The sequence below is a fragment of the Botryllus schlosseri genome, chromosome 9, assembly GCF_051294905.1.
Source record: "Botryllus schlosseri isolate E-star chromosome 9, Bs_hap1, whole genome shotgun sequence".
Taxonomy (NCBI): Eukaryota; Metazoa; Chordata; class Ascidiacea; order Stolidobranchia; family Styelidae; genus Botryllus; species Botryllus schlosseri.
In genome coordinates, this window is record NC_137244.1 from 22,711,435 (window position 1) to 22,738,959 (window position 27,525).

General features: G+C 41.0%; 2 protein-coding genes across 2 annotated transcripts; both read left to right on the forward strand.

The window, feature by feature from the left end:
- The first annotated feature begins 5,088 nt into the window (after positions 1–5,088).
- LOC145446980 (nose resistant to fluoxetine protein 6-like) lies at positions 5,089–10,626 on the forward strand. Its single transcript, XM_080325389.1, has 13 exons — positions 5,089–5,496; positions 6,296–6,438; positions 6,503–6,675; positions 6,745–6,881; positions 7,660–7,824; positions 8,714–8,903; positions 8,972–9,146; positions 9,214–9,293; positions 9,440–9,562; positions 9,632–9,875; positions 9,936–10,125; positions 10,195–10,353; positions 10,422–10,626. The coding sequence occupies exons 1-13, from the start codon at positions 5,181–5,183 to the stop codon at positions 10,577–10,579; spliced, it is 2,253 nt and encodes a 750-aa protein (XP_080181515.1). The 5' UTR covers positions 5,089–5,180; the 3' UTR covers positions 10,580–10,626.
- A 3,714-nt stretch (positions 10,627–14,340) lies between these two features.
- On the forward strand, positions 14,341–18,089 carry LOC145447079 (elongation factor Ts, mitochondrial-like). Its single transcript, XM_080325504.1, has 7 exons — positions 14,341–14,673; positions 14,910–15,038; positions 15,324–15,428; positions 15,593–15,677; positions 16,100–16,276; positions 16,651–16,740; positions 17,641–18,089. Exons 1-7 carry the CDS (start codon positions 14,467–14,469, stop codon positions 17,910–17,912), a joined length of 1,065 nt encoding a protein of 354 aa, XP_080181630.1. The 5' UTR covers positions 14,341–14,466; the 3' UTR covers positions 17,913–18,089.
- Positions 18,090–27,525: the final 9,436 nt, after the last annotated feature.

Sequence of the window (27,525 nt, forward strand, 5' to 3'; positions counted from 1 at the left end):
GACAACGTAAGCTGTACGTTTCGATCACTTCGTTTGCGGTCAATTTATTTGTGAGAGAACAATGGAGGCTCAGTAAAACTCACGATCATTGCATGATTGGTCGCTCTCACGGGTTACACCTGCAATTTGCTAACAATCCGACCATATGCAAGATACCGTGATTTCTATCGACGCCGATTACATGATGACTTGAAATTGACTCGTGAATTTTGCTCCGAGTCACGAGTCAATCCACATTTCTGATACGCCGAGTCAAGTCAAGTCACGTCATTTTAGCAAAGTGATTCGAGTCAAATCAAGTCATGACTCGAGTCATCCCAACACTATCAAGTATACATGTATAATTGTACAATATACATTATACAATAGACAGGTATATTTGCCTATTTCGCGCAGTGTGTCAGGTGCTGTTTAATTTCGGGTCAATGACAGACGTTGCGGACGATGAGTCCGCCCGCATTCATATTACCCTTCAAGACACCGCTGTGTTTGCTCACGAGAAACGAGGTGCATAACAGATTGAGCTCGTCGATATGCACAAGATATATCCCGATTACCGCGTACTCAACGTCCGCCAGCTATTGTAATTATGCAGTATGAATCGGTGTACTCAGCGTGCCTATTGTGACTTCATAATGATTCGCAGAAATTATTCCTCCACAATTCGTCGGGAACAGCTGCTAACAAATAATAATATTTTGTGGCATTTCGCTTAGGATCCAAATTATTTAGCTGCTGTCTTTATGTGGGTGAATAATATTGCGAATCGCATGGATATCAGCAATCCGTGGCACTACATGTATATGCCGATGGACGTCCTTCTGGATCTGACGCTTACATTCGTGTATTGGCAAGGCGGTTTAATTCGCACGGCTTTGACAACTCTAACTATTCTTATCATCGAAAATTTATTGAGCCACGGAATCTTGATATGGCTGATTGGCAAACAGTTCAAGGATGAAGAAGAGCGGTCATATGAATGCACGCTATTCTCAGTTTTGAGAATTGTTGTGGAGATCGTTCCGAGAATCTTGCTGAACCTGATATTTCTTCTCCTGAGCTTCGAGACAAGCAAGCTTTGTAGTACGTCAATCATTGGGTTTTCGATCGTTTATTCATCATTGAAGTTGAAGCAAGTATTGGACAAGATCGAATTATGCTTGTTAATAAGAAGCAGTGATAAACTCGCTCGATTGTCAATCTGAATCGATCTATGCATCGCGGGGACAGCTGAAAAGATGAACCAAGCAGAGTCGAAAACTTATTGACTTTTGAGCATTTTGCTTGAAATAGTTTATATTCCGGTTGTGAATAATACAATGATTCACCACCGTCACCGCTACGTACTTATTGATCCTATAGTTAAACCTCCAACACTGAGGTAGGAATTCTGAAGTCGACTTCGGTCGGACTCGAACCCGCAACCAATGGTGTCGCAGCTGTGGATTATACAACTACGCAACCTCGCCACTCTATAGTCATTCCGAGTAAAACCACAAATGATATTTAGGTCCAAATTGTTACCGGACTCAGACTCTCTGACCAGACCTACAATACCAGGTGTGAATGCGGGGTCTTTGTGAGCCGAAAACTAACTTGAGAATGAGTTCTATTGAAATCTGACCAACAACTTCTTTTAAGATCATGAGAGGATAGTTCGTTCTAGTAACGAATGTAAACATTCACATTCGATAGTTCGATGCAATCATGCCGTCATTACTGATATCTTTCGAATGATACCAAGTGTAGCCTACTCTTATTAATCTAGGATTACCATATTTTGGAAATCTAAAAAGAGGACACATATTCTGAAATTTGAAACTAAAAAAAAGGTCAACTTTTCGCGCAGAGCTAAAATCTCAAAAAAGAGGACAAAAGGGCGTCCTCCAAGGACACTTTCAAAAAAGTCAAATAAGAGGACAAATCCTCTTAAAAGAGGACGTATGGTAACCCTATATTAATCACTACTATACTCGCCAGTATCTTGTACAGACAGGGACGCAGACAGGATAGAAAAGAGTGATTATTGTTTTAATTAGCATTGTCAGGTCACATGATGTCTTATGTTTGTGTTTCACATCAGATTTGTACAGCCAACTGGATATTTAAAATGCGCAACTAAAATTAGAAATGAAACTTAGTGAGGCGAGATAGCGTAGTGATACGATCCACGGCTGTAACCCCAATGGATTGTGGGTTCGAGTTCGACCGAGGTCGAGTCCAGAATTCCTACCAGAGTGTTGGAGGTTATGATCTAGGCTTCTCCTCGGCACCTGATCCGTGCAAGCGGTGTCTTAGAGAAGCCCAGAAGTGGGCCTGCTCTACGGAGTTAGAAATTATGACTATCGGCATGGTGTAACTGACCATTGTAGTCGACGCACACCTTGTGTAACACAAACAAAAAAGAACTAGAACTAACGTCCTGTTTGTTTGTTTGTTTTGGGGGTATTCATGGTGTTTGTCGACTACTATGGTCATTTACACCAGGCCGATATTCTTCTATTTTCCGTAACTGCCGACTTATAGCACGGCCCACCTCTAGGCTTTTGTAAGACACCGCTGACGCGGATGAGGTGGCGAGGAGGAGCCTAGGACTAACGTCCTGTAAAATCCGCAACAAACCAAAACCCAACTAACAAAAGATTCAATTTAGCTGCAACTCATCATTCCATCCTTACTGAGCTTCGAAACGTCGCAGTGTTTGCTCACGAGAGAGGAAGCACATGACAGATTGATCTGTCCGAAATAAAAACGCAATATTGCACAATATGTATCTCGATCACCGCGTATACTCGGCGTCCGAATGGCTATTCTAGTTATGCGCAGTGCATTTGCGATCGTTCGTGAAAATTATTTATCCATAATTTGTCGAGAATAGCTGCTAAAATGGTAATGTTGTGTGGCGTTTCACCTATATAGCAAACAAACTATTTAGCGTTGTCTTTATGTGGGCGGGCATATGCGAATCGCCTGGATAGCAGCAATCCATAGAAGTGCACGTATATGCCAGGGATGGGCAACTTACGACCCGCGGACCATATCCGGCCCGCGACGTGATTTTGAGCGCCCCGCAGACAGTTTTTAGTCTTAAATATAATGGCCGGCGGTCACAGTTTTCCGCAATTCTTCAGTACTTGCTTACTACGTCAAATTATAGTGACTGTAGGTTATTCTCTCTATATTTCTGGACACAAATAATAGTTCTTTGTCTTCTTGGTGTCCGACATGCAGCCAGAGTTCAAAGAACCGGTATACAACTTTGATCGACCACAGATGTCTCATTTTCTTCAACAGTTATTTAAGTACATTCCGTTGATAAATATATTCAATACTGATTTGGTCTCTATGCTTCGAACTTGGAGTTTACATTAAATGCGATAAATTCTTATATACGCTTCTACGCTTCTACGCTTCTACGCTTCTAACGTATCGATTCAGGAATCCGGCCGCCAAGTACTTAAAGGGGAACTGCTCTCTAAAAATGATGTGGTCTCAAATTGAAGGTAAAAACGAACAAAAATTTTTGGCTGCAGCCATTTCCTTCAGAACGCCACCGTAATGGAGCTGCAGTTTATTGAAATCTCTACAAGACCAGCTGCCGCGGCTGCTTAACCCGTTACATGGCACGATGTCTTCATCGTCGCACTTGCTCGATGCTTGTGGGTATATAGCGATTCTTCAGAGTTGTTACAATGCAATAGGAATCGTGCAATCATTGATATAGATCACATGCACAAATATTACTCAAGCGCCGTATATCTCTTCGTAATTACATGGACTTGCAATTTTCTAATAAAATGTTTGCTCGCTATAAACAAACTGGCTATAAAAATCATTTACGTGATTGAAGACTAATCCCACGCGACCTATGTTTTGAGTTACATAGTGATTTTCAGGTGTAGGAAGTCATTCTGATGAGCAGCTATAAAATAAGGTTATGTGTTGTTAATGAAGAACAACAGCATATGCACTGTTGAAAAGTATGGCGGAATGTCAAACTGACGTAGTGACAACCGTGTAAGACTGAGGTATAGGTCTGGTTTCGTGTATATACCACGGGTGTATCTTCACACCTTGCATCACGGGTGGTATACGAGTGTGAATACCCACTATTTTCGCAATGAGTGATAGACACATTAATCTGAATCGATGAATGTGGATGAGAATATATTAACCACGAAGCTTAAACATCGGTATATTGTAGGTATCTAGCTCTATGTCTGCGTTCAGACTAAGAGCACCATCACCGAGGTGATGGAAGTATCCATCGAAAAAAGGGAGCATCAAAGATTTCAAATTATCAATTAAATCTCCCGTGAAAGTGCTGCTTTCTAGAATTTCCTGATGTCGGTGTCGTTCCGATTGAGGACATTGTTCATCAGCGTTGCAGAGGGTCTTCCTTTTTTCGTTCTCCTTTCACCTTCAAACGTTATTGACTTCACGACACTGTCATTAGGTTTTCGAATTATGTGTGCAAGAAATTTAGCTTGTTGATGATCAATGAATGATGAGAGGTCTTCAGTGCGACAGATTCTATGAAGATTCTGATTACTAATTTTAAAGGCGTGATCGGTTCCCTTTCGAGTGTAGCCTCCATGTACCATTTTTCGCAAAAATTGTCTGTAGCAGACATCCAGGACGTTTCTTTGATTTCCCGAAAGAGACAATACGATGCAGCCATATGTGAGTCGACTTCTCACTAAGGCATTCAAAAAATTTATTCTTGTACCAATCCAAATTCTCAAGTTTCGAAGCAGGTATTTATAGGTTTGGAAAGCTGCATGAGCCGATCAGCTGATCCTATTGTTGATTTCTGATATTCCCACATTCGTTTCGTTATAGTGAAGGTATTTGGTATTTGAAAGTCTTCACGTTTTCAATATGATGATTATGCAGAGAGCAGATTGAAGTCGGGTAAGCCAGTTCTTCATTGTGGTTAAATATCATGGTTTATGTTTTCGACTCATTAATTTGTAATCCAAATTCAGTAAGAACTTTTGATAGTAGTTTTAGGCATTACTATCAAAATGTAGACGGGCGTCTTCGGTGGCGTAGCGAAGGAGAGAAATCTTTCATAGCTGAGGACTGATAGATTACCACATCCATGTTAATAACTAGTTCATCTCCGAATAAATTTTTGTCTAATAAGTTAATCCATTTATACGAAAAGGAATAGCTAGATGTTACCCAGACTTTGTGCGATCGCCGTCTTGCTCGCCGTGATTCCGGATTCTCAGCAGCAAAGACATGATTTTTTCCCGGTACACTCGCACAACCCAGCTGCGTTCGCGGAAACCTTCGCACACGAACTACGTCAACAGTTGAAAACGTCGCAGTCGGTGGTCGAAAACTTTGCGGGGACACAAACGACAGTGACTGACTTGCTGGGGCAAATCAGGGATGAATCGGCGTATCGATTGAATGTATCGGCCTGTCAGATTTCCTTCCGCAAATTTCTTGCCGATCTAGCCATGGGAAAGAAGTACGCAATCCTAGGTATGCGAAATACAAAGGATATAATCGTTACAAAACGTTAAGTTAGTAGTATCAGTTTGTTAGCAATTTCATCATTTCAAAACACCACAAGACTGCGATACAATCAAAAGATAGGAAGGCTTCGAAACTACTTCGAGTATAGCCTTTGAAATCAGACATCCACCTGGGCCTATAGGCGATGAAAAGAGGAGGCATACACTGAATGAAAAGTAAAAGAACATAATACAAAAGGACAAACGACAAAATGGGGTGGCATGTGCCCGAAGGCGAGAATGATTGCCACCCCGTCGTCCGTTAAACTTGAGGGCTGACTATATGAGTTTAATTTGTTTTCTCCCTTTTACATTGACTATACCGGTATTAGTCTGGCAACTAGAGAGTCGAGAGATCGTTAACACTCATTTAGATTTAGCAGCATTAGCTGCTGCTATTTTTCCTGAGTTCATCAAGGAATTCCGTATATACGAGCATGTAAGCAAGCGAATGACCTCGGATTGGCAGGAATCAATCAAATATCGTTGAATATCGTTGTTGTGATCACGGAAAGTTATATCTATCTCATTCATTTTTCCAAGCTATGATAGTTATCGAGCATAAAATCATGCGTTCATCGATTGAACAATGAAGTGAAGTTATCATACCACTGACTACAATGTACACTGTACAGTACACGATATGTCAATCAGTCACAATCATCCAATCACAGTTGAACTTGTCCCATATTGGTTAATTAGCGTGACTGCATACTGCACAGTGAAGAGCACTTAAATGGTAGGTTTAATCTCTATTTTAATTTCAGTGGTTGATTCGTGGGGAAAACTAGAAAGCGGGATAGCGTTAGCAAACATACAATGGATGGGTCGATACTACGAGTGCATAAATACCCGCACGACACAGTTTTCAGGGAAATATTTCATTGCATCGTTCGGCGGCGCCACGCCGGTAAATCGCGATTCGACCAAAACATGTTCGCGTGGTTTCACATGATTCGCGTTACATTTTGCAGAGCGCCTCTACCCTCGGGCTGGGATTGTGGGTCGGAGTTTGTCTCCCCGACACGTGTTCGTCAGATGAAGCGGAACAAATTCTACAGCCCCTGTCGGAAATATTAAATCTTCCCGTGGATGCATATTCTCCTGTTCAGCCAACCACCTACACAGCTGTTGATATTCTGGCACTGTAATAACTTTTATCGTTCTTCTACTAGCCACCACGTATGCGATGTAAATAATCAACACTGCCCTTTAGAATAATTGCATCACTCCTCGGTTGCTTTGTGATTATTGGTACCGCCTATGAGCTTTACCTAACCCACAAAGTACCACCAGAAGGCGGGCACCATCGGTTCGGGATGAATCATGAATTATCACTTTCAAGTTTATCAGGTAAGCGCAGGTCGTCAGTTCGATATTCTACTTTTTCGGACACTCAAGAAGTATCCTTATTTCACTACTACTACATAGGCCTACTATTTTACTTGAGTAGTTATATTCGTAGACAGCTTCCACACGATCAGTTTTTGGGGACAGACTAATACTTACTTTTTGAATTTAAATTTTCGTCAAGTAGAAGGAAGCTTTTGCGTCGCTTTCATCAGAGTAACCAAACATAACATCTGCTCGGATTTAGCTCATGTGGCTCCAGTGGCTCTATTAGTCACGTACGTATATACGTACGTGCAGACTGCCCAACTGACTAGCGAGCGCCGGCTAACGCAATCAATCCGAACTAACAGTTACCGATGTCTATAGCACATTTATGTAGTTTGTCAATAACTATTTCCGACGCAATGAATATTTAAAATTACTTACATGCCCAGAGGCGGTGTCAGTTTCCAGTCTAGAATAAATTCTTCGTCGGTCTCATCCAACATTCTCAATTGATCATATTGATCCATGCGCACATGAATTGTTTTTCGATCAGCTAGGAATGGTTTACGACGCCGACGACGGTATCGGGAAATAGCAAACAATCCGATTTAAAAAACAATAATAAATGATTTGGACATGGCTGATTAGATTCGATTGATACCGTGTAAATTAACGATTTGCCCTCAATGACCTTTGCCCTTTGCAGCACTACCTTCTTTGGTGCATTTACCACGTCAGCGTGGCATGCAGCTTTTCCATCACGACCGATAACACTTCAACTCTTGTTTTGCAGTATTATCATCCGTGACGCTTTCATTTTCATTCATCAAGAACACTAGGACCATATTGGACACAACACAAAAAGAAGGCAGCATCAATGTCCTTCACGGACTCCGTTTCTTTAGCATAACCTGGATTATTTTAGGGCACACATTCGAATTCGGAACCTCCTTTGTTGGTAAAGCGTCAAATTGAGTTATATAAAATGAGCTATTATGTGCGACAAACGACTAATCGGGTGGGTATGTAGTTCGTTCTCATGCAGCCTTTCTGATATCATGGTTTGCTGCAGAGGCCTTGAAACTAAATTTCGACACATATTACTGACCGGTGTTACAGAAGATAAAACACTCATAGTCTTAGGTATACGTATATTTGTTCATCGTGTGCTGATAGTGTCTATATTTGCGATATTCTGTGATTCCCAAATATTTTTCTTTTTCTGTGCTATACTCAAGGCTTGCATGTTTCTTGACATCGGCTCACAGCTAGGGTTACATTCAAAACAAAAATCAATTTAAAGCAAACATTTTTAAGACAAGGGCCTTGTTTAAAACATTTTTGAATTTTTTTCTAGCCATGACGTCACGAATATTCAATTGTGAAGTCATAGTGGATTGACATTGACAGTTGAAAATATAGGGCAAATATAGCTCCTTTGACGAAATATCTACGTACTATAGCTGTTGAACCGACTATTTTGAGGGTTCGAACTTCGAACCATCCCATATCGTATACGTCGGCTTTATTGGGTGGTAATTGTCCGTAGGCTCATTCAACATGGTTTTTGGAAAGTATTCACACAATTATGGCATAATTTTGCAACTTAAAAAACACAATATTTTTAAAGGTCATTGTTTAAAACACAGCGTTCCACTCGAATGTTGGGTTAGTTGCAGAATTCATTGGGTAATGATGATAGCATGATAGTCATTGCAGTATAATGATACGGTCCAGCTGTAACTGAGATACGCCATTTCAACCATGCTTCTGTAGAGTCTGTACTCTGTACATCCCAAATTGAAGACGCCAAAGGATGCACGATTAGTTAGAGTATTTCTTTTCAGACAATGGAGTCGATGCCGCTACCGTTTACGTCACAGACTGGACTTTTCAAGGAGTAGCCAACGCAACATTTTCCGTGGATACGTTTTTCTTCTTAAGTGGCCTATTAGCTACGTATCTTGGATTAAAAGAAATGAGAAAGCGCGATGGCAATCTTAATGTCCCTGTAATGTATGCTTATAGATACCTAAGGTATGTTAAATGTCCTTAAATAGTTACCACATTTTCCGGACTTCATTGGTACCGTATTTCTTGTGCAGGCTCACGCCAGCGTATGCTTTTTGTATTCTGATCACATCGAGTTTATACAGTAAGTTTGGAAATGGACCCATTTGGCCGACGACAGCCGAGTCTTTTCGAGAGCCTTGTGAAACATATTGGTGGACTAATCTCCTGTACATAAATAATATGTATCCAGCGAAACTTAGCGACGAGGTAAGAACTGTTCATGACATGAATTCATCTCAGTTGGGTGTCTTCAAAGAAATATTGTATTCCTCAGTGTTTCGCCTGGGGATGGTACCTAGCAAATGACATGCAGTTCTTTCTTGTTCTTCCATTACTTCTCTACTTGATTTACAGGTATGCATTTGTAATAAGTCGATCAATCTCTTCGAACAGGCGTTATAACTTATAAGTAGCCGTCCAATTTCACATAACGTAATGCAGTCCATGCGTAGCGTATCACGCAATGCGTCTATATATTGAGACCATATTTTCTACTGAAGGAAACCAGCATGGGGTATTGTGGTACTGAACTTGGGTGTGGTACTTTGCATGGTGGCGAATGGTGTCATATCATCGCATTACAATCAGCAACCCGGAGTAGCAATTCTAGGATCATTCTTATAGTAAGCGCAAAATAAATTGTACAGTGTCCACAAATAGACTTCTCAATTTTGAATTGTTAATTTCTATAGTTCTGCCGCGCAAGCCACCTCAGTCCAAGAAGGAAATTTCGTGGCAAGTTCTTATTTGTCAAATGATACACATACCCCATCGCCTACAAGCACAACTGAGGCAACTCAACAAGGTCCTTCAAGATCTGACATTTTCTGGTCCGACGCATATGCGAAACCCTGGTGTCGTATGGGTGTCTACTTTATCGGTGTAATGACTGGATACATCCTTCGTCGGACACAGAACAAAATTCAAATGAACAGAGTAAGCTAGGTCATGGCGATCACACATTCTGATTGTCTATCACGTATTTTTGTGTTGTAGATAGTAGCGTTGATCGGGTGGATGTCTGCTTTCTCGGTCGCATTAGCAATAGTATACGGTCTATTTGGCTATATAGAGAATGGTCAATACCTACCGGTGACATTAGCAGCATTTTACAACGCCGTCACCAGACCAGCATGGGGTCTATGCTTGATGTGGTTGGTTCTCGCGAGTGTTGCCGGATATGGAGGTAAGGACAGTGCAAAATCGTACAGATAAAGTAGAACGCTAATTAATCTTAGGACTTTCACATACATAGGTCCTATAAGTGGACTTCTAAGCTGGAAAGCGTTAATCCCACTTAGTCGTCTCACATATTGCACTTATCTTGTACACCCCCCGGTGATATATTGGGTCTATGGAATCATGGAAACCAAGCTACATTTCAGTATACCGATGATAGCCGTTATATATTCCGGTAAGGATTGAGATGACACGATACATGTATTTTCGTTATACTCAAGGAATATATATTTCCGATTTCAGGTATCGTCATATTCTCGTTTGGTGTTGCCTACGTCGTGGCGGTCTTGATTGAATTCCCAGTATTAGAGTTGATGAAGATTATTTTTGGTAGATCCAGAGCCAAAGCAACCCCTAATACTACCATTTCAGCTGAACAACATTACGGGGACAAATTGTGATTGTCATGTTTTTACCAGTTTCAACAACTATACATCATGAACAAATACAGACCGGAGTTATTCATTTGAGACCAGGCGGCAGATATTCTTATGTTAAATTACATTTCATAAGTTACATTTCTAAATATTGATGCAGTGATAGTGCTTCGTAGCGAAGAATAACGGTGACCGATAGGCCTGCATGATGGAAAGATGAAATGATTTACTCGCAATGCTGACACGGTCAATCCGTGTATAGCAGTGGTCGGGAACCTATGGCTCGCGAGCCATATATGGCTCTTTTGGGCATAAAGTATGGCTCTTTGCGAAAATTCTAATTTTGTGCATATAATTTATCAATATTTCAGCAACTTGTTATTAAATCTTCGGCACGACCAGTATGGATTATAATTACAGAATAATTATTCTTGTGGCAGTGTAAACATGTCTTTGAAAGGTGAATACAGTGGCGTATTCAGGATTAGGGGCTCGGAACCAGTTTCAAAATCCTCAAATCAATTGCTGTCTCGCCTGCGCCACGAAATCTCGGATTGCACGATGCGTTGATTGCTCAATGAAAATAGCAGACGAGGCGACGCCTGTATGACAATACAGTTTTCAAATACTCACTGTCTTCCTGATCTACGGCGAGAAATGAACTCCGTGGAAGTGACATTCACAATTACAAATTCAAATGACAAACAACGCCATATTGATCCACGTTCTTCATTGACAACGTAGCTTTGCTGTTGCTGTTCAAATGTAGGCGTGTGGCACAACGTTGTGTTACCGCCGAATACTTTGAGAATTGAGAAATCGAATCGGAATCGGCGCGGCAATTACATTCAATTATTACACTGGTCAACACAACGAAAAAAAAGGCAGAACATCTAAGAGCCGTTTCTGGGGTTTTCGAGGTTGCTGATTACGGATATGACATGAGTGATTAGAGATTGGCTCCTGTACCTCTAAAAAAGTCCAAAATTACTGTATTTACCATTGAATATTTCACTTGGCAAGAAGAAAATCGTTGTTTTTTTCTCATTTTATACTGCTCTTCAATAGATAATAATTGACTATGGAGAGCCCTCATGTCGTACCCATGGGTTATCTCCAAAACAAGAACCAATTTGAAAAAACTAAGGTCATTTTCGGAATCAGCGCCCTTCTGAGCCACCAAACCCACTCTTACTTTGTATGCCTAAAAATATGTGTTGACCAGAGTTATCAGTTATTATAAATTCTATGATATTTTCGATGAATTGCGCTATGCTAATCCCGGCCGTGCCTCACCTATGCCTTACCTCCCCTTTCAAGCTATATTTTCGAACAATAAATATGCAAGTTGCGTGTTTTTCGTAGTAAAAATGTTCAAAATCTAGTAGACAGGTAAGGCACTGCCCCACGTGCCTCCCCAGAAACCACGACACTGACGCAACGCACATTACAGTGGGTATGCATGCTGCTCTGTAGTGACCATCATGTTTGGCTCCGCCTACTTATGTCCCCATGGGTCCTCGCATTTAAGAATATCGTCAAGACGAACCTGATCTCGTATAACTGACGAAAGTCGACGAATTTACGCTACCATGACGTCACGATTTTTCAATTGTGACGTATTAGGTAATTAAAACGTATGGGTCTTTGGAAGTTAAGATGGAAAATATGGGGTCAATATGGCTCTTCGGACAAAAAAGGTTCCCAACCACTGGCGTATAGCATCATCGGCCCTTTACGTGACCCGCGTATATGCAACGAAGAAATGAACTGATTATAATGTAACAGCCATAGATTGCCATGACGAACTGAAAATATTTTGGCACTCTACGATGTTGCATCAGAGCTATCGCCATTAAAGCGAGTATGCGCTATGTGTGCTCTGTCCAGAGAGAGAGAGAGAGAGAGAGAGAGAGAGAGAGAGGGGGTGAGGGTAAGGAGCGAGGGAGGGAGAGAGAGAGATTCTAGCACGAAAATCAGGTTCAAACAAAATAACATCCTGAATTCAAACTCTTAAATCACGATACTCATCAGAGAGTTGCTGGAAAATGATATGCTCTGGGACTTTTTCGCGGACGATTTTCGAGAATCTTTGTAAATTATGTAATGATCATTGATCTAATTGACGAATACTCGCTTCTTGGTCAATGTATTCACTATATTCTCATGCATTCTGGAACATTTGACAATGTGCTCGATAATTTCACTGTCTCGACTGTGCGCCGCCTGCCGCTACACAAGTGAAGCATGCTGAAATTGTATCATCGTACATCGAAATGCATTCAAAATATCATTTAGGCAAAGTTTAGCTAGCACTATGTGTCGCGTTGGTAGAGTTGTCCAATCGGAGCTACTTCTTCACATCATTTGTTCCCGCTCTCGGCGTTGACGCTCGGGATAATAATTTTGTAATACTTAATCTGATTCGAATCTGGGTGCGTTAAATTGTGCACTTCTGAATCTAATTCAAGTCGGCCTAGTCAATCAATTTTTATTAATATTTCTATCATTTCAAAACATAACGAGACTGCGATACAATGAAAAGATCGGAATAAGGTGTCGAAACAACTTGGAGTAATAGCCTTTACGATCAGACACCCACCTTAGCCTAGGCCAGTGGTTCTCAACCTTTTAGACACGCCTCCCTTTATGATAGTGAAAAATAATGCGCCCCATTATCGTCATATCACAAAATCCAACCGGGATGCTGGCAACCCCAACAGATTGTTTGATCGCATGGAAGGTTATGACTGTTGATGAGAGAATTAAAAAAATATGGAATTACGTCTATATATAGAGAAACACGCGTGAATTGGAGGTAAATCACGCAGAGCGCGAAAAAATTTCAGTTGACCGCTTCTTCGCGCCCCCTTCAGATGCTTTCACGCCCCCCAAGGGGGCGACCCCCCAGGTTGAGAACAACTGGCCCAGGCGAAGTAAAGAAAAGGCATCCACACTGAAAAAGTATGCAGATAATATAAGACGCAATAGACAAAATGAGATGACACGTGGCGGAGGACGAGGTCGATGTTAGGTCGTGGTCCGGTAATCCTGAAGTCTGGCTAGTATTACTTTAGAAGAAATTGCTTGTATTTCGACTTGAATGCGGACTCTATACGCAACTACAGCATTAACGTTTGAATATATCGTTGTATTGAGTATATTTGATACGAAGAGCTTCACCAAGAGCAACAGACTATATCTCAAGATAAGTATTGCATAGCCGAGCACCAAGACGATATAGGTACCAATGATGATGAGTTATACTTTAAATACAAATCACCAGAGACATTAAGCTATAATTGCTGCCTACGCTATCTCTAGCTCTCAGCTATCTGTACCCCGAACTACTCATCAAGTCATCATGCAGTGCAAGCAATGGTGATGATATCCGATTACCTCATTGCCTTTATTGGGACTGTCGTTCATAGAAGCGGGAGTAGGAGCCGGATTTCAACAATTTTTAACACAGCCGGACCAGATACGGAATTCGAAATTAATTTGAAAGTTGGATTTTAGTAGGATTTTCCTCTGAAACATGTAAAACGGTACAAGCCATACTTTTTCAGACTGGGAATTTCAAATTTCCAACTGGATCTGGATCACAGAACTAAATAATCAGGCTGGGGTGCGATACTGGGATTCCGATTTCGTTACAGCTGACTGATCCGATTTTTTAACCTAGTACGGCTCATTGCACTCATGCCCGCGATCCTAGGTCGATAAGTCCAAGTGTTGCATAAGTATTGCGAAGATAAATAATTAGGCTAAATTTGCAGGTTGTATGCGGTCCAAGTATTCTAGTATATACGCGTGAAAATGCTCGCATTATTTGGAAACGTGGCGGTAATCTCTCTCCATTCATATAGCTCAGAATCATCTCAAATGCAACGATTTTATTGAACTCATAGATGATTAGTGTCAGTAAATTAGCCGGTTCTGTTCAACTGAGGGTCGTGCCGCATCTGCGGTCGCGTTTTGCATACTATGGAGCTAGCACAAGTGGGAAAAAAGTACAATCACAAAGGCAAATTTTAATGAAATTGAGGAAAAGCACTGGTTATCCATTGGCGAAATGCAAGCAAGCATTGATTAACTCAAACTATGACGTGGATGCGGTAAGTCCGGGAGAATTAGAGACGGATATTCATCAGTTAGTGGTAATGGTAATGCTAACAGGATCTAGACCAGGTTAACATTGTCTTCATGAACTCTCTCTATATATACACTGTATACCTTGGGCATCTGGTTGTCTTCAGACAAGTTCATTGCATTTTGTCTGAATTTTTGTACGAATTGAACTTCTTTTTCTTTTTGAAAGTTTTTTTGAGCATGATGACTATTACCATTCCAGGCAGTTGATGAACTACATCAAAATGCAGAAAAAGAGAATTGGGAGAAGATGGAAAATCTCAGTGTTCGAAAAACCATGCAAGGGTTGGTCACTGCTTACAGACTTGACAATCATGCAGTGTTACTTGAGGTAATTGTACTTATTTGTAAATCAGTAAATGCCGGTTAATGCTACTTTGTATGGACTCGAATTCTAGAACGAACTATGTCTTGAATGATCATGTCATGCCACAAATTTCTTCCATCTTCAATTCTTGAAATCTTGAATGAAGAGCATTCAAATCAACTGAGTGTCACTGCGATAGCAACAAGTCACTTAGCTTCAACTTGATATTCCATATAATAGGAAGAGGTTTGAGCCACAATTTGAATGCGCCTCTCTTACCGCTGCTAATTTATCTTTTCAACTTCTCAGGTTAATTGCGAAACTGATTTTGTGGCAAAAACATCGGATTTTCAAAGCTTTGTTGGACTCGTTGCAAGATCAGCTTTAGCAAACTGCACGAGCGCTAATGAAAAGGTATATCTGCGTGCCCATCTATCATCAGATGAATACATACAGATACAGTGTCATATAACTTTAACATATGTCAGTCAGCATCATTCATCATAGCTTTGAACTAATTTCAGATTTGATTTATACATGTCATATCCATTTGATTTGACAAAATACATGCAATTCAGATTGACTTGTCAAGAGATGAAATCCTCAAGCTTGCTGTCCCGTCTAAGGACTTCACTGTTCAAGATGCGCTGGTTAAAGTTATTGGTGAGTGAATAGTATATTCATATTGTAATAAAGCCAAACATTTTCGGCTGACACTGGCCATGGGTAATCGTCATCAACTAGTAGAGAATTGAAAGGAACATTACATATTAACAATCATATTGACAATTATGACGTCATCGTCATGAAAATTCTAATAATTGAGACAAACAGATGGTTCAAGTTCAATGTACTAAGCCTTCTTTTTGCCTTGATTATTCGATTTTATTTCAATCTGCATATATTATTCAATTGTGAGTCTCTTCAATTAATGGTTAGGCCTACTATACAGCGACAGTGTTCTTAATTGGCTGTTAAACAAATACCAATGCAATTTCTTGACACATCATGATCATACTTGTGTTATTTCCGATTTTAAAGTTTTACGTCCATTCGTTGAATGATGAACAATTTTGTATTTGCAGGAAAAGTCAAAGAAAATGTGAATATACCGCGAGGGATTGTAACCTCCGTTCCAGCAGGATCCGACGAGTTTATCGGCATCTACACCCATCCTGATTTGGGCACACCCAACGCCGGTGGCAGACTGCCCCTAATGGGTCGGTATGGTGCCATTGTTGGTATGAAGACCACCGCTACAGGTAAGAATCTGCACTGTACACGGGCTGATTGCACTGGCGTAGTTAAGTCGAGAAATATTCAGTAATTTGTGATGAAAGAGATCCTGATTGTATATCCAGATACAGAGAACCACTGCACAGCGGAAGAGTGTCCCATTTAACTTGGACAACTTATTGACTGACACCAATATCTTGCACTATAATTATCGACAATTAACTTAATGTGAATATCCAATACTAAATTATTCAATTAGCCTGTTATTGTGGATGAAATTTATTGGCCTGTGGTGCAAAACACTACCACTGTTTTATGCAATTATAACATGATTTTATTAATAAATAATGGTAAAATACCTTGTGTCTCTTGATATTACCTTGTGACTATTCTTTTGCAGAAAGTCAAGGTTCCGGTTGGCTACTTGGCAAAGCCCGCGATTTGGCGCAGCACGTCGTCGGAATGTGCCCGGCTGCAATTGGGACTAGAGGTTGGACACGTTTGTTTCATGACGCAATGACAGACAGTCAGACCAAAGTATTTCCAAAAGAAGAGAAAATAACTGTGATATGGTGGCCAGCGATTGACCTTCATCTGGTCACAGTCATATATGGCCCTATACGTATAACAATATGTGTAAATGTAATATGCATAAGCATACCATATTTTCCTATAGCCTAATGCAGTGGTTCCCAACCGGGGGGAATTTTGAAATTTTTAAGGGGAATCTGGCGCCTCACAGTTGTATCGGAAGATACAGTGGGTTCACAAGGTTTTACACCCTCTGATAAAGTGAGGCTCACGAGACGATTTCGTTGGGCCCGTGACAGCCTCTCAACCTAATTGCTACTAAGCAGGAAAAAGTCGAGCCGACTTCAGCACAAGGCCGCTGGTGAAAATGCTAATCTTTTTAAGCCAACCTATGAGGGAACGTGAAGAGGGGTTGTAGTTAAAGGACTTATGGTGATTTATTTTTCGTTAGCGGTTACCCGAATGGTAAAAAATCAGGCCGCATTTAGCGGAACTTAACCAAAGTGTAGTGCGGTCCGCATTCGACATAGTTCGGACATATCTGAATATGTTATGTAATCAACAAGTGGTTGTGCGGTTAAAACACCTTTTTAGTTACAGGATGCTTAATTGCTTATTCATAGGGGGGAATTTTAGCTCAAATATCAGCCAAGGGGTCCAAGAGACGAAAAAGGTTGGGAACCACTGGCCTAATGTGTATTGTGTATGATTTGGCGTATTTACTGCTGTTAATTAAACTGAAGGGGACAAGTAACTACACAAAGTAAATTAACATTTAAAAAAGAAACAAATGATAGCAAAATAGCACAGTTATATTTTCCTTTTCATGTCATTCAAACTTCTGTATGTATTTTTTCAGACAATGTCCAAGGGAGAGAAATACGTCCTCCAGTAGAAAAGCAGCGGAATGTCTCGCAGGATGTAGAAGACCCAGATGAAGAGGATGACGACGACTCGGCCGCGATGATGGCGGGACAAGAGATTAATTTCTCTTCAAATGAACTTCTGAGCCAGCCTTTTCTGCTGGACGCAAACATCACTGTACAGAACTGGCTGGACATCAATAGACTGGATGTTAAGTACTTTCACAGGTACCAACTCGGCGAGGCTGGGGCAGATGAAGATACTTGATTTTCTGGGAAGAAATTAAAATTGCTGTTGCTGTATTCAGTCCGATCAAGGAGTGTGTGGATAGGCTTGGAGTTCCGGCCAAACTGAGTATTTCAAGGCCGCATCACATGTGCTGCGTAACTTGCCTTGTGTATTTATGAAACAAAGCTTTGAATATAATTTCTCTACAATGCCAAAGTAGCCGCTTCTAGTGTGCTTGCTTATGCTCAAGTAGGGCGCATTTTGTGGAGAGCGCATATATGGGCAGACAGAAATTTATTCACTTGAAAGACTCTCAAAGTGAACACTGTGAAAGTGATTCTCTTCAGACCAAACGTAAATCGGCGCTGCGCTCTGAATATGTGATCTCAGATTAAGGATAAAGTCGGAAAAGGAGTTGGCCGCAGCCATATGCTACGGTAAGCCACCGCAATGGTACTGCAGCTAAATGATTTTTCCGAAACATCCCGTTCCACTTTAACTGCAAAAATATAATGTCTATGCTGCGCGTGCTCGCTGCTTGACCCGTTGCGAGATTGCCGACGCGGTCTCTTACGTGTTGCAGTTTCTCGACGTGACCTCCATCTTGTCCCATTTCTTCAAGTACTAAGTGGAAAACATGATTGCTCAATCATTTGCTTCCACATTATGTAACAGAACTTAAAATCGACATAATAAGCATATGTAAACATCGCTTATGAACATCTTGTCCAAAATATCCTGTAGGCTTATCCGTTTCGCGCGGTTTGCTACCAGTCCTTGGTATCCAAATGCGGGGCATGGGCATAATCCGTGAACTGGATATACATCCGCGTGATTTTTGTCCAGATCGAACCCTAATTCCTACGTTTACTGATGAAGCCGGAGTAGGCAGTGTGTTCGGGATTTAGCCAAAGCCGGGTGATATTGGCTAGATTTTCTTCTTTTTGTCGGAACCGGAATCATACTTTTCTGATACGGTCGGATAGGAGATTGACTCAGTTCTGAAGAAACAGATTGGAGTCGGACTAGGGAATTTGTCCATCCGCCCCGCGCTACCGCGTACGATGTCAAATTTCATGTACAAGTCTTGCCATCGCCGTTGTCAGGTTTCAATGAGGCGATGGGCAGACCGTGTTGTTTTTGGCATATGCCAGAAATAGCTTATTCTTGGCATGTTTCGTATTTTATTTTTGGCATCGCCAGGAATTCATATTTGTATACTCGAATTAACGATGTAAACCGCGGTGTAGTGTAATCTATCATCAAAAGGAAGGCGCAAAACGTGCAGTATCCACTTTCTGTCATCAAACAGCGGTAGTAAAAACCGAGATGACAACGGTGTTGGAAAGTCAATTCACCCATTACAAAACCGACCTGCAAAGTGTTTTAAAACACCGTTTGTTTTAAATGCAACCCTAGACCTGACATATCGATCTCGACTTCCGTCACATTGCCACCTGATTTTATCGCTTGCCACTTTATATTATCTTCTTTTACTTTCATTCAGGGTTGTAATGACTCGAGTCACGATTTTCTGGTGACTCGACTTGACTCGAGTCATTTTCTCAAAATACAGAAATGACTCGACTCGAGTCAATCTGTGTGCTGACTCGACTTGGACTCGAGTCATTCCGCATGACTCGAACCAAGTCATATGACTCGAGACAAAGACGGCCGCGACCAATATTTTATCGTAATTTCGGAGAAAAGTTCAGTAACCACCCTATTGGGATTTCGTCTATTGGTACTAGCACTAATGTGATCAGAAACTGCTAAAAGTGAGGAAAATTAGTATATTTGAAATGCGAACCATTCAATATCACCAAACAGAGTTATTAAAAGTGAGTTCAATAAGATTTTAGCTGGAAACTGAGCATTCAACACATTGACTTGGACTCGGACTCGAGTCATAATACCATGACCAGGTATGCGGGATCGATGACGTCTCAAAGTGTTGACGCCATAGTATGTCAGATTTGACACATGAAACGACTCGCAAGCGTTCAATATCACCTGTCACTTCACTTGTATATGGTGACAAAATTTCGATACTATTAACCAGACGCGTAGCCAGCCGGCCGCTTGCTGTATTGATTGAATTCATTTCAAATTTACCAAGGTAGCATCAGTTTATTTTGGTAAATTACATGCACCAATGCGACGATAGTTCCGGCCGACGTATCACATTCTTACGCAACAGGAGATGACAATCGCCACATTTCGCGTCTATAGATTGACATCTTTAGTATCAATGTCTCCCGTTGCGTCTTCTAATTACTAGCGTTAGATCAATGTATTTTTTCGAATTTACTAATATAGCATCAATGCGTAAATGACGATTATAGATTATACAATCTCCTCGTTTTGATGAACTAACGCGTACGAAAAGCTTGTCAACGAGTCCGGAAGTGCTGTCAATAGGGAGTCCCTGATCTCTGGTGAACAATTAAATACGCGCTTATCAACGCTTATTACGTGGGCCCCGGCGACGATTTGGGCAAGTCCGAGTTGTTATGGAATCTGCTCTATAATGGCATCGAGTTCAGGTGGTTCAAATCTTTCTCATCTTTCATAGCCCAAGCCTTGACACACAACTTCTGATGGTTATGTTCAAGTATTAGCGGAAATCACGCACGCGCATGTTTGCGGGGATTCGATGTCATTTAGTTTCGCGATGTCAATCTTTAATCGCAATCGAGATATTGGAGCCAAAGCATGCTAGGCCTGAGACGGGATAGTTAGGCCAGCGATGTTATATTTCGTACCAGGCCTATTGCAGATCCAATTGTATGGGCCAGCGATGGTATAGGGCGCACCGGGTGACTCTATTGCAGATGCGATTGCGATTCTTCAAGCTAGCGGAACTAGGCTTGCTGGAGGCGCGATTAATCAGGTTGGCCAGCGACAATTGCCGAGCGCGCGGCAATCAATGACAATTTGCAATAATCTCAGCAGGAGATCGCGTTGCGTTGTGCATAAACGATTCTCGCTAATTCGAAACACGGCTATCGCTAATTGGCGTGCGCAACACTGATAAAATACGACTATTTGAGTTGCAACTGAATATTAGCGTCAGAATGGTGATTTCAAAAGAACGGGGTTTTGCTACGCGCCTGAATGTATCGCTGCTGATTTGCTCACGTGCTGAGCAGCACTACGAAATACATTGCTTATTTCTAAATCGATCAATGCACCAGCCATACCTAGCATACCCGAGTTCAGCGCCTATGGTACACAGGATAAACGAATTTCGTGTCGATGTTTCAATCCCTTCATTTGGACAAATAAGGGAAAAGACTTACGCAAGTTTTGTTTCAAACGACTGGCAACTAATTTGATGAGACTGACAACTTCAAATCGAAAAGGTTTCACAAACATTTCGAAATTACCCTGATTGAACTTGCTATCTCCATGTTTTTATTTTTTCAACAAACCCCGCAAAAACGTCTCTAAACAGCAACATGTTTGTATCAGTAGGTTATTGGCAATTTGACTATCAAAATGAATTTGCACAATAGGATATTTCATGTGAGACGATTATTCTGATGATGTGAGTCATGAGATTTTAGCAGTTGTGGAGCGAAACTGCCTCATGATTTCCCTAATTAAAAAGATGCATATTAGGTTTTCAATCACATTGCATATTTAGAGGTCTCGCGGACCTCCTGAAATTGCTTCGCGGACCCCCGGTTGAGAACTACTGCTCTAATTACTGGATACCATTTGCTACCCGGGTTGATCAATCAACAGTATATCGTAAATCCAGATGTCAGTGATCGAATATTTTGCTTTAACGTTAAGATTTTCATTCTCATTGCAAAGATCCCTTGGCCGGTAGAACGCGGCCTTCCGAAGGGTTCATGGGCCTCGATTTAAGGAATTTAGCTTTACACATTTGTTTTGTCGCTTCATGCAGACTCATTTCAATACTTGTTGACACTTCTATCCAACACGTTCATAAAAATCTATATTTTGGCATATGCCAAAAACACCAAAAATAGCTTATTTTTGGCATTTTACAATTTTTATTTTTGGTAGCTTTGGCATTTTGTTCCGGAAATGCCAAATATAACGCCGCTTGGCGACGGGTCTTAGCAACTGATAGAGAGCCTATGTACAGATAGCGACAAAGCTTTGCTATTCATAAAAAATGCTCATAGCCTTGACGTTGCGGGGAAACAATAAACAAATTTATGCCAGAAATTTTGCAAATGGGCTGAGGAGCGATGACGCATTATCTCGGTATCACAGATGGAATGATACTTTCGCGAAATACGCCAGCATGAAAATGGTTGATGCAAAAATGTTTTCATATCATCAACTTAAATTTGAGGCGACATCATATTTAGAGCACAGTTCCCCTCGAATTTTTGATTAGGCGATGCAGACTAATTAATATGATTTAAGCATCATGTTGTTTGTAGTTTTCAGTCGATATCTAGGTCACATGCTATGTTATTACAGTGTGTGCTTAGTTGTTGCAGGATAGCGATAGTGGTATAATCCACAGCTGCAACACAAATGGACTGCGGCTTGCTGGTTCGAGTCGACTCCAGAATTCCTATACCTAAGTGTTGGAGGTTTATCTAGGCTCCTCCTCGCGATCTCATCCGCGTGAGTGGTGTCTGAAAAAGCCTAGAAGTGGGCCGTGCTACAAGTCGGCAGCTCCAAAATCAAATTAATGAAAATCGGCCTCGTGTAAATGACCATTGTAGTCGACAAACACTGAATACCACAAACATAACCACACCATTGTGTGCTTCTGCATTTGGTAACAAAGTAAGAGCTGACGAATATGTTATAGCAATGTTGATACGTCCAGGAAGTTCCTAGCTAAATCACACTTCCTGACGATGTAACCCCCGATGCCGCTTATTCACATCTCCGGTAATACCAATCCCGTTTTTACTGGACGTGAGCGACAATGTGTATGGGAAGATCTAGGTATGTTGCTTTCACCGTATTAACCGCAATATTTGCTGTCCTCGATGTTGTCAGTGATCTGCTCACGTTGCCGGTGTATTGGAACGGTGGCATTCACTCAATCTTCTATGCCTCCTGCGTATTTTTCGTTCTGAGTGTGCCAGTAGCGATCGCTCAGGTTATCGTCAGTGTTGCACACATAAAGGAGGACGATGGACGAGGATTTACAAATAAAAACTCGTTTCTGTTATTGGTGGAAACTCTCGTGGACTCTGCTCCTCAGTTGATCCTAAATATCACTGCATTGTCCATTTGCGGTGGAATTAAAAGTCCAATACAGATTTTATCGATTACACTATCGTGCATGGCTATTGCTTGGAGAATATTTGATATAGAATCGGACAGATCGGGACCGCTATCATTCCCGATGGTGATGGTATACGCTTACGTATACGTAACGAAACTCGTATACGCAACAGCAAGAATATTTGTGCTGGCATACTTCTGCTTCTATCTAGGCTGGTGGATATTTGTTGCTTTCGCATTGAGATGGGTGCTGTGGATATCCGGTTCAAGATTTTTATCATTCGATACATCCGCTAAAGAAATCGTATTCTCGGTCTTTGTCCACACGCTTGGCTTTGGTGCCGTTCCGCCGGAAGGACCGATCGCGTTGCTATTACCGATATGGACGGCGTTGGAAAATATTTTCCTGGCGGTCGGAGCTTTTGAATACTCTCAGAGTCAGTCATTTGAAAACCATTATCATCCATATGCTGGGTTAAAACTAGTGGACCCGGATAATTTCATTCAACTACCGTCTGTTTTTCGACAGCCATTCCAAACAAATCACAATGGAACTTATTATCCCGATTTCTGCTTGTACGCTGAACCCCTGGCGTTGCATATCAGTTTAAATGTCGTTATCATGATGCTAGTTGTTGGACAATCGTTTTTGCCAGTGAAGAGGAAAGAAGATCCATGGAGTGAGATGACGTTTTTGCTGCGAAATCGAGAATGATGTTACTCTGGTACTGAAACTCGAATCGGCGCGGAAGCGCTTGTCACCAGGGAATCAGGGATGCCGCTATTATATTCGACATATGTGTTGTTATTCAATTATTATACTTCAATTTTGTTGTTTATAGTTGTTTTCATTATGTTGATATCATCGCATAATTACTGTACTTGTACAGTAGGCTACATCCGTCTTGTTTGTATGACTTCTCAGTCGATAGGTAGGCCTAATATTGCCTATGAACGAAATTTTCACTATATTCGTAGAACAAGGGCTCTCCCTTGTAGGCTACTCTGCTACGGTGAGTTTAGTTCAGGCGTGGAATCGGCTTCCGTACGATAGGCTACGTATGTATGACCTTTCGGAACCACCTACTTTCTGCATGGTAGATTGAACCTAACGCATCTCGTAAAATGATTAGGCCTATGACCGCCCATGTTAAATGCTAACATAGTAATAATTATACTTCGACACGGTCGACCAACATTGTCATGTTCGCAGCGACTTGCCGGTTCCCTCAGTCAGGCGATAAACTGCTGGCTTAGGGCTGCAATCGTGACATCTCCGCTATTCAACCATCTTCTGTTTTACGTAAATAACGCCAGGATATTGAGCCAAAACATGGCCAGAGACAGCTCCAAGCAAGTGAAGTGAAGTGGTATTTATTTATGTTGCTTTGACAACGATATCATATTTATTTCACAGCAGGCCGATATTATCTTCTTAACACGACGCACGTTTGTTCCATACTTTTACAAGGCACCGCAATGCTATTTCCTTTCTAATTGGAAACCGTAGTCATCACACTTGTCCGCTCAATACACAAGTGCGTTTTGTAGTGAACAAAAGTATCAAAATAAAGCAAATGAAGTCTGTCCGCTAGATGCCTCTATTAATTTGCTCACTTCATATTTTACTGTAGTTGTAGGTCTTAAGGTGGGATAAGCTCACAAGATTCCCGCCAGTTCTGTGATGGTGGTCCCAATTTAGGCACGGATTGAGTGTACATTCCCCTACACACAGCACGGGAATTGTCAAAATATTACAACTGAGCAATACAACTTAGAAAGTAACATGATTATAGTTCCCTCCGAGTTTTAAGTGCACATGAGACAAAGTCGAGGGAAACATTCTGGAGATCACTGGACTACAGAATTTTGACCCACAGCCAACTTTACTCAAGCGTTCAGAAGATTTTAACAATGAAATTTATTGGCTTAAACACTAGTTTCCAAGTTGATACCGCGCCCATGTGCACCAAATTCCATTCTGGTCTACTGAATCAGAAATCTCATCGATTTTGTGACAGAAGCGAAGAAGTGTTATCCTTAAAGAGAAAACTCTTCAAAGAAAACCCGAATCAAGCACGTTTCTGTGTACAAAAAGAGTTTAACGTGAGCATCAAACGATTATAAGTTCGTCAGATCTCTGAAAAAGAACATAATCCGAAGATTATTAACCTTATAATCCAGAATCGATTTTCGTTAAAATCGGCTGCAAATTTACCCATGATTGCAATAACAACAAGTGATAACGCACATTTTCACGGGTCTTTGTAGGGGCATAATACTTACGTTACGTATCCGTAATGTTATCTAACTACGGCATTTCCAACTATTTCAAAATAGGAAAAATTGTCACGCAGTTTTAAATATGCTTCTAGCTGTATTATAAATGTCGGTTCTGAAATAGATTATATTACCAAAAAAAACAATACATCAGTCTCGTTGAAGCATTCTCATCTCTGTTGCATGCTGCATGCTATAATTAAATCTGGTTGTCAAGTGTATTTTCTAATGAATCCACTAAACGCTGGATGTTGCAGACTGTAATCTGGCAGCCCGGAAGCATTTCACGATACGGTATTCAGTACAGAGAGGACAATGCAAACCATAACAGCTGATCTTCATTTACAGCGTGTTTAGTATAAATACCTCGCTGTAATCCTCGAGCTACCATTGTAGTAGGTCTACTCAACGCAAACATCGACTAGCAGAAATGACATGGGTCACTTACAACCGAGGTCAAAGCCGTGCAACGAGCGAGATCTCAATAATGAAGTTCGTCCCGGAGAATTCAAAACATTCATTTTGTTAAAAGAGTCAGTCTGGTTTCATAAATGTTCTTCTCAACTTTGAACAAGAACACAGTCGCTGGCGCGAGCCATTGGACACTGGACAGTTATGACTATCATATGTATCGGCGTATACTGTTGAGAAAAATTTATGTTTCTGTTACACAATTACTATGGTAATGCGATCAGCGCCCCTGCCATTTGCAATATATAATTTTATAATAGGTAGACCAACAAGGCATAGTTATTATCGTACGCAGTCTTTGTCGTAAAGGTCAGGACAGCTACGTATAGTGACGTATAAGGTTACTCTTAAAGAGGAGTAAAGTAAATTCTATCATATGTAGTTTGAGGTTGCTCATCTGATATAAAGGCTCTGTTGCGGTGATCGATGCGTGCAGCGGGATGATGATGATTGCCCCGGAAATGCGGCATGCGGTAGCCATCTATAGTTTTATGATTTCTTGGTGGTACTGTTGACGGTTCTTTCCTGTGAAACCGATCGACGAACAGATAGGCATCTGACGAAATAAGAAATACATACTTTGACAAAGCGTCACTATTTTGTGGTTATCAATCTTGCTTCCGTAAGTTTTCGATATCGGCGGTCGGTTTGATGGTAACATTAGTAACGATATACACGGGAAGCTATCTCTGACAGTGGATAATGTATACATGTTAATGGGCTATAGAGATACAAAAGTACACGAGTAAACTTTGAAAAATGATAGTCGCGGCGCTTAAAGCAGTAATCTCCGATTTTCAGAAAAGTGGTTTTTCATCATTTTGGCTGACTCAATCGCACTGCAATCTGACCGTTGTAAGGTTTGAGGATGGTCAATTGGTCAATTTACAAATCTTCTGTCAAGCGTCAGCATCTCTGGCCATGACCAGACCATACATTCGACTTTCTTATTCAAACATCGAGAACGTGATTAGCCATGTTCAATGTTCGTTAACAGGGTATTAATAGGGTGTAATGAGTGGAATATATTTATGATGTTAGTCAGAGCATGTATGACACAGCCTTTATATATAGATATATATCCCAGGCTACTAAGCAGGGTTGCCATCGACAAGGACATTAAAATAAGGACAGTCAAAAAATTAGATTAGCATTACAAAAGCGTTTTTTTACATGCTTTATGTTAGTTGAAATAGCGGTATTTCCTATGGCTTCCAGGTTAAAGTCATAATTGCAAATATTGCAATATGCAAAACATTCGCCCTTCAAGCTTCGTTTGATACCCTCGAATGCTGTCTCATAATCGTCATGAATAACGTTTTTACACTTGCTCATTTTAACTAATCATATTTAGCCTTAGCTAAAACTATATATGCAATAAAATTTAGGTAAATTTTTATCAATGATTCATAGTTTTACTACTTTTTAACCCAAGTGTCGACTGCACTGCTCTCTTTTTCACTACGCAATAAATGCTGCGTTCGCCACAGCTTATTCTGGTGTAGATTTAACAGCAGAATCCTGCTGGTACCGCTGTTTACTGCTAAAATGACGTCCGCTGCGATAGCTTGGTACAACCGAAAATGCTACACCAGCATTCACTGCCGCCCTAGCTATCTCTCCACTTAGAAGTCAAATCCTGTGGTATGTGCACCACGGGAGTTCCTTTCGT

Bases quoted from the DNA above. Each gene is read 5' to 3' on its own strand.
- LOC145446980 (XM_080325389.1), top strand. From the start codon at position 5,181: ATGTTACCCAGACTTTGTGCGATCGCCGTCTTGCTCGCCGTGATTCCG. The intron at 5,497-6,295 runs GTATGCGAAATA...TTTTAATTTCAG, and splicing joins AAAGAAGTACGCAATCCTAG to TGGTTGATTCGTGGGGAAAA. The intron at 6,439-6,502 runs GTAAATCGCGAT...TACATTTTGCAG, and splicing joins CGTTCGGCGGCGCCACGCCG to AGCGCCTCTACCCTCGGGCT.
- LOC145447079 (XM_080325504.1), top strand. From the start codon at position 14,467: ATGATTAGTGTCAGTAAATTAGCCGGTTCTGTTCAACTGAGGGTCGTG. The intron at 15,039-15,323 runs GTAATTGTACTT...TCAACTTCTCAG, and splicing joins ATCATGCAGTGTTACTTGAG to GTTAATTGCGAAACTGATTT. The intron at 16,277-16,650 runs GTAAGAATCTGC...ATTCTTTTGCAG, and splicing joins TATGAAGACCACCGCTACAG to AAAGTCAAGGTTCCGGTTGG.